The 15,974-nt window shown below is 42.8% G+C and overlaps 1 protein-coding gene across 1 annotated transcript in view; it reads left to right on the forward strand.

The window, feature by feature from the left end:
- MYO3B (myosin IIIB) overlaps positions 1-15,974 on the forward strand; it is a 269,300-nt gene that overhangs the window by 107,543 nt on the left and 145,783 nt on the right. Inside the window, exons 10-12 of the mRNA XM_063645412.1 lie at positions 429-591; positions 2,517-2,597; positions 15,263-15,364. Of these exons, the coding sequence (XP_063501482.1) occupies positions 429-591; positions 2,517-2,597; positions 15,263-15,364 (346 nt within the window). The remainder of the gene's footprint in view (positions 1-428; positions 592-2,516; positions 2,598-15,262; positions 15,365-15,974) is intronic.

Consider the following 15,974-nt stretch of genomic DNA (forward strand, 5'->3'; position numbering starts at 1 on the left):
AACACTGCTCCTCCTCAACAGAAATTAGGTCACTATGGATCATTCAGCTACCTCGCCCTCTGAACTTCCACTGTTGGCTGGGTCAGTCCTCTTGGTTGGTACCTTTATCAGAGGCTATGGAGAAAGACAGTAGATAGAGCTCAAACTGAGAAAATGAACTGCTGACTGACATGAGACAGGCCTGGAGAGCATTTGGAATCACTAAAACCCTGTTGACCTCATCATGTGTTTACATCAATTATCAAGGATTGGCTCAATCTTAGAAGGAGAATTGTATTTACTCCCATGAAGTCAGTAATGTGAGCATAAGTCACATCGCTATAAACTTTATATCATTGTTTTAATATTTTCATTTAGAATATGCTGTAGTAGAGTGAATTTCTGTTGAGGAACCCGTATGTAATGCTAAAACTAATGTCTCATTTCAGGTTTTTCTCAAATATTACCATGTTGAGCAATTAAATTGGCTACTTCGAGAAGTCATAGGCAGAGTGGTTGTGCTACAGGCATATACAAAGGGGTGGCTTGGAGCCAGGAGATACAAAAGAGTCAGAGAGAAGAGAGAGAAGGGAGCCATTGCCATCCAGTCAGGTAAATGGTCCAGTTCTCATAAATACTGCCCTGGGTATTGGCATGTCTTTAACTACTGGGGAATACTCAACTGTTTCTTTTCTAAGTGGTCTCCCTCCCTCCCTTCCTTCTTTCCTTCCTTCTTCCTTGCTCTAACAAATGTGTATCAAATGTGTATCAAGTGCCTACTACACAGGTTCTGTGCTAGGTGCTGAAATCGCAGCCTTGAGCAAGACTGTGTAGGGGTGAAAGAAACTTCTTTCCGTGCCCTGAAGGTTTGATAATTGAAACAAACTGACAAAGACAGATTAACAGGAGAAAAGACATACAAATTTATTAACATGCAAGTCATAAAAAGTATGAAACTCAAAGGCCAGATGGTTGAAGCTTAAATACCCTCTTCATAGGGGAGAGGGAAGTGGAGGATGTAGATAATTTTAAGGGAATATTCAAAGGTTTACGAGGGAAATGAATGGGCCTAAAGAACAGGCAGTAGCCTGGGACAAAGTTTATCTGACCTCTAGGTGATATTTACTCCAGTCTTCCTTCCTGGGGTATGCATCAATTTCTCCTGGTTAAGGAGCTATCTAGGGAAGGGATTCACACAGTTGAATGTCTTCTGGAGGAGCTAGCCTTTAATAGATAGGCAGAGTTCAAAGAAAGCCCTTCCCTGCATTTGCTGCTACCCAGGTGCTCTAAGTTTGAAGTTCAAAGCAGCATATTTTGGAGAATTATTATCTGAGCCCCAACAACTGCCATGGTCCCTGACTTGCAGGTAAGCAAACAAGTCTTTACAACATGAGTGACAGGATAGATAGTGGCAGTATAAATGGACCAGTGAAGTAAAGCCCTAGTCACACAGACATGTGCCGCATCTCCCAGAATGACTGAGATAATATACACTTCAGCTCTGTGGTCAGATCTTCAGTACCAGAGTTACTAATGCTGTTTCCAGAAGGCTTTTCTAGTCCAGATGGAATTTATAAACCAAGGGAACAGGTTGCTAATCTCTTTCATGTGCCCTGCCTAGTGAATGCCTCTTTGTTTACATATATGTGTTATTAGTGCTACACAAAACATTTAAGTTCCTGTGGAATAGACAAATGATTATGAAAGCACCAGATCTTCAACAAAGTGGATGATTTCCCTTATGCTCTCATAACCCAGAATCCTAATGTGGCTCAGTCTATTTTGGACTTCATGAGCTCACCCAGCAACTTCGAGAGTTGTGATGCTGAGATGGGAGGAACAAAGGGAGACGTTATGCCCCTCGTGGGTGGCTTAATGCCCCAGTTTTGTATCTAAAGGGCTTACCACCTTTGCCCCAGGGAGTCCCTTCCTCTTTTCTCTCTTTTTCTTCACCTTTCTTCCCTGCCTTTTCCCTTCCCACTGCACATCTTCCTCTCCCTCAGCATACCTCTCGGCACAGAATTCACTCACAGCAAATGACAGTGTTGTGCTACTTATTATTTCCCTTTACTCCGTTTTTTCTCTTCTTCAACTTTCATGTTTATATTTTTCTCCCAAATAACAGATTTTGAAAGGGTCAGCCTATTCCAGTTCCTTTCTACCGTCCCTCCCAAACCCCTCCCCCTGTATCATATCCCCAAGTCTTGAAGACAGAGCTGTCTCCAGGGATTAGAATGATAGGAAACCACCTCACCTGCAGTAGGGGTCCCACGTGATTCATCAGTGGAACCCAGAGTGTTCTGGAAATCACTGCGTGAACAAAAGCAACCCCTCAGAAGCATCTTGAAAGCCAAGCTGTGAGAACAGAGAGGCCTCTCTTCTCGCCATAGATCACGTACCTCTGCTTATTTTGTTCAGTGAGAAAGCAGGAGGGAGGATGAGACGGGCAATAGATTGGAGGGGAAAACAGCTTATATCAATTCTTTGGCACGTTCTTAAATTAATGTCATTCCTAGCACATGGTTTTATATTTTTAGCCTGGAGAGGATATGATGCTCGGAGGAAATTTAAGAAAATAAGCAACAGAAGGAATGAGTCTGCTGCTCATAATCAAGCAGGTAATTAAAACATCATTTTCATAGTGTCCACTTGAAAGTATTCTGTGACTAACTTCCTATGAATGTAGAAAAGCTGAAAGGTTAATAATTCAGGAGCACTGGAATAAGTCAAGAGTTCTGGGAGACAGGAGTCCTAGTGTTCCTACCCTCCTTGTGTGATAACTATGATGCTAACAGTGAGCATGAACATTTGCTGTTTGCCACACTTGGCTAAGGATGCTCTGACTGGGTTCTCTTGTATACCTGATATTATAGAGGAGGAAATTGAGGCACTGAGAAGTGAAGAGGCTTGTCCACCGTCACACAGTTCATCAGTTGCAGAACCAGCATTTGAACACAGGCCGTTTGGATAGAGTCAGCATTGCATACTGCCACCTGAACAAAACCCTTTCCCTCTCGGAGGCACGTGTCCCTCATCTCTTAAATGAGAGCGCTGGTTAAAAAGGTCCAGAAGGTGCCTTCCCATTTTGGAATTCTCTAATTATATACAAGACCTGTTTCTTAGCATCACAGAGGAGGAATCACTCAGGGAGTTTCCCAGCAAACTGAGTTTCCCAAATCCAGGCTTATATGCGGCTATCATGGTCCTCTGGGCCCCATCGCATGAGCACACGGTGGCTCTTATGGCTCAGCTTGCTATTGGCAGCCTGAGAGGTGTAAGCTCTGGTTTCTGACATCCGTCTCCTCTCTGGCTCTTCAGTCACTCTGCTCTTCTGCAAATGGCAGTGTCCATTGTGGGTGCCAGGCTGGGCTCCTTCCCTCATTTGAAACTGCATATTCCTACTTGAGGCTCTGGAAGAAACAGGCCCCTGAGCTCCAGGAGCCACAAGAAATTAGAGATAGAATGAGAGAAATAGCCAGGCTGGTAGACTCAGCAGCAGAGAGAGAGAGAGATAGGATTTCACATACTGCTGAGCTTGAAGTAAACTCTTAAATAAAACAGCTGCAACCTTTTCAAAGCGGTCCCTGCCCAGAATCTGGCTCCAAGTAAACTTCACAGAACTCTTAGACCACTGTAGAAGCCTGATGTCTTCATTCAAAACTAAAATAGTTGGGAGGAAAGGGTGCTATTAAAATGCAAATGTTAACTTTTAACACCATCCCCTAGGAATTCTAAGCTCTACAACTTCAAAGCCTCAGGAAGAGGGATGCAATTCTTGTTACAGCTTAAGAGAGAACTCAAAGTGCATCATTTGTTCCCTACTTGCCTGCCTCCCAACACACACACACACACACACACACACACACACGCACACACACACACAATCTCTCATTAAAAGAGGGTACCGAACTGATTTCTGATCTTGCAGTTTGGTACAAAGCCCAACATGTGTTTTAAAATTTAAACTTGCTTGAGCTTATTGTTGATCCACTGAGTTCAGTATATAGGAATCATAAATCCAATTTTGCCTAAGTGAAAATCATCTTTAGAGTGCTCCCTGTTTTGCACTCTGTGAATGCCAAGTGAATACTGCTGTAAAACAGAAATGGGTCTGCTTCATCATCATGCTATCAGGATAGTAATAATTGTATCTTTTCAGTGGAGCACCTATGGGGTAGCTACCATGGAAGGATAATGTTGCTCAGCGGAACTTTAAAAAGCATATTTCTTTAAGGGTGTCTCCTTTTTTTTTTTTAGCCTTGCAAGCACCCAGCGGAACTTTAGAGAACACATTTCTTTAAGGGTGCCTCTTTTTTTTTTTTAGCCTTGCAAGCACCTCGCCTTTCTCAGCCTTGCAGCCAAAGTGTTCTTGCCTATCAAGTGATGTTGGGAACTTCCATTAACTGAGTCTGCAGGGGCTTACTTAGATGGGCATGAAGGTGGCACCAACACCACCTCTGCCCTCTTAGAAGTAGTGTGGCAGCCAGAGCAAAGGCAGACAGCATCTGCCCTTTGGCCAACACCATGGACAGGAATTGGTGTGCTGGTTTTTGTTGGTGGTAAAGATGCATGAATAGGGTAGCAATCTTTGCTATTTTATGGGCAGTTTACTTTTACTTGGGAATATTTTCCTTATCTTTAGATTTGAAGGCATAATTGCGTTTATCTAAGAAGCAAAGCAACTCATTCTGACTTTTCTGTTTGGGGTTGTGATCTTCCCAAACATAATCTCATTACAAGCCTCTCTTCGTCCCACTAGGACATTTCCGAGTAGAACCAGACCCAGATACAGCGGCTCCCCGCTTTAGGAGCCTGCGGGAAGTGGCTTAGGGATGTTATCATAGTGCAACCATTTCCGGTTTGTTTTCTAAGGTTATTCTCTAATTTATTATTTTTTCAACAAATCATTTCATTTGAAATTTAGATTCTGTGGAATGCATTTGTATTTCTAGTTCTGGCCGATAGTATTTTCTTAAGTGGTGTTGCTAAGATATGTTATGTATTTTTAAAAGAACGGCCCTTGAAATTTAGGAAGCATTTGGCTGACATGTTGCTACAGAGCAGCGCATATTGCAATTTGTTTTCCTTTCATCTCCTTCCCAATAAAAGCAGCCGTGTGGCTTATCCCTTTAGCTTCCTCAGAACTTCCTTTCAGAATTCCCGATCTATTACGGCACATTGACATACCAGAAACAAGATGCCTTTTCATGCTGTCAACCTTTTTCATCTGAAATGTAAATTAATTCTTGCTGGTATGCCTTGACAGAGATCAAAGTCAGGGTATTAACCTTCCCAGGCTTTCTCCTCATAAGGACTGGGCGGCCACCATGAGGAACTCCGTGTCCTTGTTATCGGGGCCTCCTCCAGGCAGCCCTCAGTCTAGGAGCCCCCATTTCAAAGGCTCAGAGTCCTTGGTAAACGTCCTCATCATTACTTTAAACTGGGTGAGAAATAATCTGCCTGGCTAATTATTGTTCATTTTTAATCGTGGGCCCTTCATTCAGATTCCAGGAGTAGGTTTCAGTGGTTCTGACAGCCAGTGGTGTTGGTATGATCGAGGGAGGGACAGGGCTCCAGATTGGAAACCTCTCCCCCGACTCAGTGGGTCATTTCTTGTCTGTCAGTCTTTGAGGTAGGCCACATTTGCATTTTCAAAATAAACAGATGCCTTTCAAATACATGAGCTGGTGGTCTAGAGGTCTCTGTGGGCCCAAACAGTTCACCAGCCAGTAATCAGACGCTGGAAGAGAAAACAAACGAAAAAAAATACCCTGGGCACACAAGGTTGCATTTCCTATGTGTATAACACCGCACAGTCAATAAAGGGCCTTTATGAGATGTGGGGAGGAGAGGGGAGAGGGGAGAGGAAGAGAGAGTAAAGGAGCCAGAGCAAAGGTATTGTCCGTCAGTTTCTTTTTTGTGGGGCTGGGGGAGGAGGGAAGCAACTTTAAATATCACCTTGGCAAGAAGGGGCATGTTTCATTGTTTTTTGTATTGGTTAATTCTGACAATGGGTTCTTGCCACAGGAAAACACATTCCTTTAAATGCCAAATAATTAAAATACATACTTTGTTAAAATCCGAAAAAAATTGTACACATTAGTGTTCAAATAGATGGTGTATTCTAAGTAAAAACTAACAGTGACCTTGATTCCATTACTAATCTATTATATTTTTGAATTACCTTATGTTTCAGAAATTGTACCTAACTACATTTATTCAACCAAAAATAGCTTACATTCCTCAGTGAAAATTATCAAAACAAACAAACTGCAGGGAACTTTATTAAAGACCTGCATGTACTGTCTCATTCATTAATTTTTCTAAAGCACTGGCTTTAAAACTGCCCCTCTAATTCTGGATCTGTGTTTTAGATGAGAGCAAAGTTGTGGGCCTCCCTCTCTCAAAGGAGAAATCCCGTTTGAATAGGTGACAGTGGAGCCCTAGGGGCTGGAAGCATCTCCCAGGAGGAGTGGTCTTCCAGCACCTCTCTGCTTCTCCCCACACACACACAGAGAAGTTGGAAGAGCCACTAGTTTACAGGACATTTTCATCTAATTGCTTCAGTGCTGTGGAAATTGTTATTTTCTCTTTCTCTCTGTTGTTGGATCAGCTTCCTACATACTCCCCTCCTTGGCCCTGCCAACAACACAGATGTTATCAGAAGATAACAATAGCTCTAACAGCGACGGCCATTTCTCTTCTGATGCTCTTTGGAGAGAGTGCTTTTCCCACCATCAGCAGGGACTCTGACGAGGCTGGCAGGGTGCCTTCTTTGAGCCTGTGAACAGGCATTTTAAGCCACTGCAGCTGGGAACCACTGGGCACATCATGTGATGCGTGCAGAGCAGAGTTGCTTTAAATGCTGCTACCAGAAGAGAAAGCAAACATTGTATCCAGACAGCCTGACCCTACATTGTAATAGAACCAAGTTTTTGGTGTTTGAAACTGTCTGAACTTTTAAACTCTTTCAGCGCAAGATTTTCTCCTAGCCTTTTCAAAAGGCTATTTAAAAATCTGTTTCCCTTAGCATCCTCGGTGGGTTGGCAATGATTAGGTGGTTCTAATTTCCTAGAACTAAATTTCCCGATATATCCTTACGTGTGCAGGACAACTATATTTAAACTGGGATATTTCTTTCATTCACTTACTTAACTACTGTTTGTTAAGCACCTACTTTATGCTGGGGCTCCCAGGGTAAACACTGAGATTTAATTTGGGGCTTCAAATTCTCCAACTCCAATACAGAGCACTCTAAAATATGCTTTCCCTTAAAGCGATGCTGTTTGAATAAATCAAATACTCTGCATTTTGCCAACACTCATTGGAAAGGAGCTCTGTAAAATCTAAAACAATACAAAGAGTACAAATTATTATAAAATACAGCCAAGAGTATGCATTGAAATGACCCATGCTTCTTGAAGATAAAAATGACTGTAGTAGATATTTTTCATCCTGCTAAAGCTGTACATAAGTAGATTGTTGATCCCAAGCCAAACAAGATGGGGAGTGTAAGTAAATGCACCATTGAGAGAAAAGGTCCATTTTGAATAAACAGAAGGAAAACAAGCATGCCCTCTGTCACTCTTTTCTGTGTCTCTGTTTGTAGTTCTACCTCTATTTCACTTTTTCTTCACTCATTTCATTTCTATTTCTTAGATCCCTGGTCATTTCACACAAAAGCTTAATTCCTCAAACTGAGAGTCTTTATCAGAGGAAGCACAGGTGTGAGAGAAGACAAGATTCAAACTCTTCTTGGCCATCGGGCAGGAGGCAGCTGCCTCTCTTTTCCTGGTGTTTTCCATATCCACATATCCACAGAATGGCAATCAAACATCTGGGGGAAATAATTTACCTGGTGCACCTAAGCTTGAGATGCACTGTAAACTGCAAATAGCCCTCCCCATCCCCCTACCCCCCCATCTTCTAAACCTTTGTTTAACACAAGACAGGATGCCCTTCAGTCCTAGGCGAGGGATCCTGCTCACTGCTCGCTTCACTCTCATGCTATCTTGGTTTCCCTAGCTCTCCCATACTTGAGAAAGTGGGGCTTTCTTTCTTTCTTTTTCTTTTTCTTTTTTTTTTTTTTTTTGATATGGAGTCTCGCTCTGTCACCCAGGTTGGGGTGCAGTGGCCCGTTCTTGGCTCACTGCAATCTCCCCTTCCCGAGTTCAAGGGATTCTCCTGCCTCAGCCTCCCGAGTAGCTAGGATTACAGGCATGCACCACCACACCCAGCTCTTTTATTAGTAGAGATGGGGTTTCACCATGTTGGTCAGGTTGGCCTCAAACTCCTGACCTCAAGTGATCCGCATGCCTCAGCCTCCCAAAGTGCTGGGATTACAGGCGTGAGCTACTGTGCTTGGCCTGGGGCTGATTTCTGACAGCTGCAGGCTTAACATATCTTGTAGGGGGAAATGTCTAGAGGGAAAGCATTGTGGTTTACTTTAGGAAAACATACCTTGTCTGTGACAAGGCTTAGAGCAAGTGGTGTAGTACAGAGAGAGGATGGCCTGTGGTTTCGAGGTTTCTGACAAGAAATGAGCTCTGCCAAATCTCTCTTTGGCACAAACAATAGAATTTTTGTCATGGCATAGCTTGGAATGCACAGGAATCTCCTTTGCTCTGGAATAAAATTATTGCCCATGCTAGGATTAAATAAGCCAGAGGGCAGAATACTGTTTACCTAATGCACAGAGAGGAAGCTGCAAAGTCATTGTGGGCTGAAGGTCCACTTGTGCTCAATATCATACTGGCATGGCACACGTATGCTTAAGATGAAACTTTTATGCAACAGTAGGTACCCCTAGGACTCGATATTATAACTTCAGAGGATGCCAGTGGTTACAGCCTCCAATTTGGAATCAGTTTTCTCCATTATGAACCTTGTTTAGCGTTCCAGACTCTGGCTGCAAAGAAGTGGTGCCTGAAAAGGTATCTTTGCCACCTCAACACAGAATGAAACAACATTATTGTGATCAATTACACACTTGAGTTGCCTTTACTCTGTCTTTAAAAAAATTTCATGTAGAATCATAAAATATGTTATCACATTTTATAACTTTTATTAGTTGTTTAGACTGTAACTACACAATAGTAAAGAAACATTTAGGGGAAAGCTAACTGGGCTATGGCAAGAATGATCATGCTATTTTTCTTCAAAAGACTCTTGGAAATAGAAAGCCAGGCTTTGTTTACCTCTTAACAGAGGAACCAGGAGCACAGAGAGTTAAATAAGTTGTGTGTCCCCTTATGTGTTCTGCAAGTTTAAACACTGGTTTCAGAGCCCTCTTCAGAGCCTTCACTCGTTGCTCTTTCCAGTAGACCATGCCCTGCCATTGGTTTCCATCTTGAATATGGCACATTGGACATAGGGTACCAGTCAAAGCTTTGGAAAGAGTTAAAATACTGTCCTAGGCATGTGGAGTTTAGAGTCAAACAATGAACGTTAAATGATGGCTATGCTGCCGTTTGCCATGTAGTTTGGGGAATATTACTTCTGAGCCTTAGTTTCCTCAGCTGTAAAATGGGACCCATTAAGGCCTAATCCTCAGGACTGCTATGAAGATGATAGCAGGTAATATACGCAAAGCATCCTGCACAGTACCTGGCACATGGTACATATTCACTAAATGAAATGTTACTTCCCGCTCTGTACTCCCTTCCTAAATGTGAACTTCACTGGGGGAAAAAAAAGTCTGTGAAATACTCTTCTATGTAGGACATAGTAATGCTGTAACTTTAGGCCAGGCACAGTGGCTCAAGCATATAATCCCAGCACTTTGGGAGGCCGAGGCAGGTGGATCACTTGAGGTCAGGAATTCGAGACCAGCCTGGCCAACATGGCAAAATCCCGTCTCTACTAAAAACACAAAAATTAGCTGGACATGGTGGTGCATGCCTGTAATCCCAGGTACTTGGGAGGCTGAGCGGGGAGGATTGCATGAACCCAGGAGGCAGAGGTTGCAGTGAGCCAAGATCGCACCACTGCACTCCAATCTGGGTGACACGGTGAGACCCCCATCTCAAGAAAACAAAAACAAAATGCTGTAACTTCAAAAAGATGAAACAATTTCTTTCATTTCTGGAGAAAAATAGTACCTGTCAAATCTCAAATTCGATTACAGTAAAATCTTCATAAAAAGAATTTTCCAAGTCTTAACTTATGTCTCGTTTATTCGACAGGGAAAAAATAGAATACAACAAGAACATGTAAGAGATTTCAAGTGGTTTTGTTTTTGTTTTTTGCGAAGAGCTGTGCTCCATTCATGCTGAAACCTTGATTCATTTGTGTATATAAAATTTTCAGGAACCTCAAAATTGTTAAGACTTAGGTGTGCTCCTGACATCATTTTTCCCCCTCACTAGTTTGAGGCCCTTTTGCAACTTGTTCTGAAAGATAGCAAGTTCCCTTGTCACCCTGCTTCTGTAAAGCCAGAAATTCTAAAATCTAGGAACTAAATATCACCCAGATTTGTTGCCTTCTGGTGTGGAAAGCAAGTTGCCTTTCAGATGTCTGAAGAGTTGGAAGATCTTGGTGTAGCTATCATGTTTAACCCACAGTGACGGGTGATTGGCAGCCTAACAGCTGAACGACAGCCGTTTGGCCAGGAGTTCAAACCTCAACACGATGAGCCATAGCAGGATCACGGTTTGATTTGCTGTGGCCATGAAGTCTGAATCACCAAATACAGAGGCAGAGGCAAGGGTGACAGCTGGTAGCCATTCTCGTCAATAAAGTTGTGACGGTTGAGATGTACAAGTAACTAGACCCTGCTAATTTCATAGACTTTGAGCCAAGTGCTTAGTGTCAAAACCAGCTATGGTCAATGATGCAAATGGTTGTGAAAAGTCCCTCATCAGCAGCAAGGCTCTCCCCATCAGACTCTTTCCTCGGGTGGATTAGAAGCAAATTGGATCCTGCTTTCTAGGAATAGATCCGGTTTGAAGAAAAGGAGGCCTTATTTTTTAAAATTCTATTAAATTCTTAAAAGTCTATTAAGTATAATTTACATACAGTAAAATTCAGTTTGAGAAAACTACATCCCCTCCATAATCAAGAAAAAGAACATTTCCAAAAAGTTCCCTTATGCCCTTCCTGATGTCCAACCCCCCTCACCCTCAGCCCCTGATAACCACTAATGGGTTTTCTGTCCTGTAGTCTTGCCTCTTCCAGAGTCTTGTCTTGATAGTCTTGACTCTGTAAATGCAGGCATACAGTGTGAAACTTTTGAGTCTGGCTTTTTTCACTTAGCATAATGCTTCTGCGATTCATCTGCATGTTGCGTTTTTTAGTAATTCATTTATTTTTATTGCTGAGCAGAATTTCAGTGTATGGATATACCACAATTTTATTCATTTACCAGCTGAAGGACAATTGGATTGTTTCCAGTTCTTGGTGATTATGAGTAAAGCTGCTATAAACATTTAGAGCATTTTCTTTTTTTTTTTTTTTGAGACGGAATCTCACTCTATCGCCTAGGCTGGAGTGCAGTGGCGCGATCTCAGCTCACTGCAAGCTCTGCCTCCCAGGTTCACGCCATTCTCCTGCCTCAGACTCCCAAGTAGCTGGGACTACAGGCGCCCGCCACCACTCCCGGCTAATTTTTTTTTTGTATTTTTAGTAGAGATGGGGTTTCACCGTGTTAGCCAGGATGGTCTCGATCTCCTGACCTCGTGATCCGCCCGCCTCAGCCTCCCAAAGTGCTAGGATTACAGGCGTGAGCCACCGCGCCCGGCCTTAGAGCATTTTCCTTTTAAGTAAAATGTATAGTAAAGTAAATAACTTTGCTTCACAGGAAACCAGAACTGTAGGAGCAGGAATGATCCTAGAGGTGGAAGTTGTTTTCTTTTTGATTAGCTGACAGATATAGTTATTTTATACTTTGGCATAGCAATTTATAGTCTATTCAAAACACTTTCACACACCTTACTTCCCATAATTATCATTATAGTAACCCTGAGAAGTAGGCTAGGAATCTTGCTTCATTTTACAGATGGAAGCTAGGAAATCTCCTATAATCCAGACTCCCTAATCCTTATTTGCTGTCCTTCCTTCTAAACATTTTCTCAACATCCTGTCTGTGCAGAACATTCTGCTAGATTCTTTTGGTGTACTCACAAAATTTTTTTTCCCATCAAGACGGAGCAGTCTTACATGGAATCAAACTGACCACTCTGGCCCAGGCTTGAAAGGAATACAAAACCGGGCCGCTTAACACAGCCGCAAGAAGCAAACAGTCTATGAAGTTACCAGAAGCAGGCAGGGCATAAATTTTAAGAAAGAAATCCTGAAGCTGGTGGGAATCAGAAGAGAATGGATTGACGGTCCCTGGATGATCAGAAGGAAGGGGAATTCCACAGACAATGCTGTTCCAGGACAAGCAAGAAACTGATTTCTAGGATAATGGAAAACTTCCCTCCATGGCTTCCAGGTTGGGAAAAACAGTTACCAGGCAAGATTTTCTTTGAACTCAGTCAAAGTTTAACTGGGATAATGACTGGAATTAAGTACTGGATAATCAAAGTGGAAAATGCTTTCAGAGGCCTGAAATTACTAGACTTGTTTTGTGTGGTAGAGATGGAGGCCAGGATTTCTTATAGGGCTGTAGAAAAAAAAATGTGTCAATGAGATTCTATTCTTTAAGAATCCAACTTTCTTGGTGCTGCTTTTGGTGGCATTTGCCTGTCAGACCTCCCACAAGTTGGCCTCTTTATCCTTTATATTCTGATAAGATGGCTGATGACCAGCTGTCAGTCCAAGCCAGAAACCACACTGGCTCCTTGTAAAATCTGCCAGCAGCAGTTAGGAGGGGAAGCCTGGGCTTTTGTGCCTCATCCGTATGCGCCTTCTCTGCCAGATACAGTGGGTGCCCTTTGCCAGGCCCATTATGAGGGCAGGAACGTTTACCCAGCCTAGATCACCAACCAGGAAACCTACCAGGACAGTATCTCTGCTGAAACAATGCCTGATCTGTCCTTTGGGTGGGTCACTAAATGCCAGGCCAGGCCAGAGCCTCTTTCTGCAGCAGCTAGTCTGTGGGACCATTAGAGGCCCAAGCACATGAAAGAATGTACAAAGGTCTGATTTTTTTACTTTCATTTATAAAGGGGAAAAAAAGGAGAATAGGGATTATTATTTTTAAATGTTTAAATAAATGACCTGCATCATGTAATATTTAGGAGTTCAGACTTTAGGAAAAAATTTTGTGCTTGGGTTCAAATCCTGGCTCTGTCAGTCTACAGCTGTGTGACTTCGGGCAAGTCATTTGACCTCCCCTTGTCTCAATTTCCTCAGCTATAAAATGGGAATAAAGTAGTCGCTCTCTTTTAGGGTTACTATGAGGATTAAATGAGTTAATGTTTGTAAAGGGCTGAGAAAAATGCATAGAACATAATAATCCATATGTATGATAATGTTTGTTAAATAAAAATAATGGAGCTTTTCTTCCCACCCAATTTTTCCCCGCACCCCCCAGCCAAATCAAGCTGAAAGTACATACCTTTCAGCTTGATCTTTTCCTTCTGTTTCTTCTAATTTCAATCCTTAACATCTGTCCTGCCACTCCCCAACCCCAAAATTAGATTCCTAGGGCTGCCATAACAAATTACCACAAACCATGTAGCTGAAAACAACAGAAACTTATTCTGTCACAGTTCTGGAGGCTAGAAGTCCATCAAGGTGTCAGCAACATTGGTTTCTACTGGAGAGTCTGTTCCAAGTCCTTCTCCAGTCTCCTGTTGGTTCCTGGCAATCCTTGGCCTCCTTGGTTTGTAGATCCATCACTCCACTCTCAGTTTCCATTGTCATATGCATTCTCACTGAGTCTCTCTGTGTCTTCACATGGCCTGTTTATAAGGACGCCAGTCATTGGCTTTAGGACCCGCCTTCATCCAGTATGACCTCATTTTTAATTAACTACATCTGCAAAAACCCTGTTTCCAACTAAAGTCACATTCTGAGGATCTGAATGGACATGAATTTTGGGATATCACTTGTCAAACTGACGCACCCCCTTAAAAGTTTCAGGTGTTTTCATATCTTTAATCTCTTTTCATTCTTACTTTCTGTATTCGAATGCGAGCTCCTTGGAGGAAGGGCCTGTGTCTCTTTAATTTACTTTGAGGCAGCTAGAAGTGTTTACTTGGCCACTTGAAAGGAATGGAGAGACAAGGGTGTCACCAAGCTGGGTGTGGAAAGGTGATGCCTGAGATGGAGGAGTCAACCAGAAGGAGGGAGAAAGACAGGATTTTAAAAAATCACATCTGAGCAAATAATAAAGGAGAAAGGTCAGAGATACCAAATATTCTGATGTGGTATATTTGGAAGCACTGCTGCCAGAAATAGAAATAGCCAAAGCCAGAAGGAAGGTGCAGGAAGTGAGAACAAGGTCTAGGTAAGAGGCCAGGAAAAAAGGAGATGGGGACAGAGTTATTGCCTCGAGGTAGGACCAGAAAAAATCTCCTCCATGAGGAGGGGGAGTCCTGCTGCCAGTGTAGTTTCTGTCTAAAATCAGGAGATCCAATGGAAAGAAGCTGCCTTCCCCAGATATCTGAGGTAAAAGATGTTGGAACATCTTCAGCTGCTCGTGACGTTGAGGTCATGGAGAATGGAAGAAGAGATGTGACAGCTGGGAAAATCCCTGGTGGAGCCATTATGTTGGGGAATCCAACAGGAAGTAAGCTGACTGGACAATGAGAAGCTGCAATGTGATATTCCTCAAGTGAATATAGTGTGTAGCCCATCTTCTCCCTGACAGCATAGTAAAGATCTATGATCGGGGCTGCAAGATCACAGGAAGGAAGGGGCACTTCCAAGAGGCAGAGATGTGGAGGAGAAAAAGGAGCAGCTTCCTGGGAGAGAGCTCACCCTTCTGTTTACTTCCCTGGTAGTGGCAACTGAAAGACAGCAGGAAAGCTATCCAGTGATCAAACCAAGAGTCCTAGCCTGGTGCACTCATGACCTGTGTTTGTCACTGAGTTTCCCTTTTTGACTAATGTGATCAGTGACACAGTTTCCCCAAATTACTCAATGTCATCCAGCTAGTAGAGAATCTAGCCAGAACAATTATTAATTCTCCTGTTTCCTACTATTGTGCCCTTTCTCAACTACACTGTATTAAATCTTAAAAATAAGTACCAAGTCCGTAAGTGAGATTAGTCACCTTGGTGCCTTGAACCATAAGAAAAGTGTCGATTTTCCTGGCCAACTTGTATCACCAAGTTTGGTAATTCATCTATGTGGGAGCGTAACCTTGAGAAAGTCCTTTTGTTTCATTCCACAGGGGACACTTCAAACCAAAGCAGTGGGCCACATTCCCCCGTCGCAGCAGCTACCAGGGGAAGTGCCAAGGTTCAAGACTACGGCGAGCCTGGTGACCATAAAGGTAGAGTCTTTCGAGGTTTAGAATGGGTGTTCTAAATTCAGGGGCATTCCAGAGAAGGTTCCAAAGCTGGAAGTGATCATCTCTTATATAAGAACCTTCTGCCCACCACTCCGTCTTTTTTCTATAGGTGACAGCTGATTAAATTTAAGGCCAACCTTGCAGAGGACTCTGAAAGGTGATTTCATAGAAGGGAATAGAATAGACAGGGATAAGCTCAGTTCCTCGCAGCTGCCTCTCCACCTCCTTCCATGTTCCCTGGGACGCTGGTCTAGTTGCAGCTCTCCTTTCCAATGGCTTCGCCTTAAACCGTCCTCTTGAGGCAGACTCTGACATGTTTGTATCAGATTTACCTTGAGACTGAGGAAAGTTTAGTGTCTCGGGAAGATCTTTCTATGATCCAGAACCTGGTATATAGATCTCAGACTGGTTGAGAACATTCATGGAAGGAAGGGGTACTGTGGACAAGAAGTGGAAACGTGGGTTTCTGGTCTCAGTCCTCCACCAGTTAATATCCCTAAGCTCCAGTCATGGTAACATGAGAGAATTGGACTAAATCATGGTTTTCAAACGTTTTTAAAATATTGCAGTCTCACCCTTTTGAATTTTGAAG

The sequence above is a fragment of the Symphalangus syndactylus genome, chromosome 8 (genome assembly GCF_028878055.3).
Source record: "Symphalangus syndactylus isolate Jambi chromosome 8, NHGRI_mSymSyn1-v2.1_pri, whole genome shotgun sequence".
In the NCBI taxonomy this organism is placed as follows: Eukaryota; Metazoa; Chordata; class Mammalia; order Primates; family Hylobatidae; genus Symphalangus; species Symphalangus syndactylus.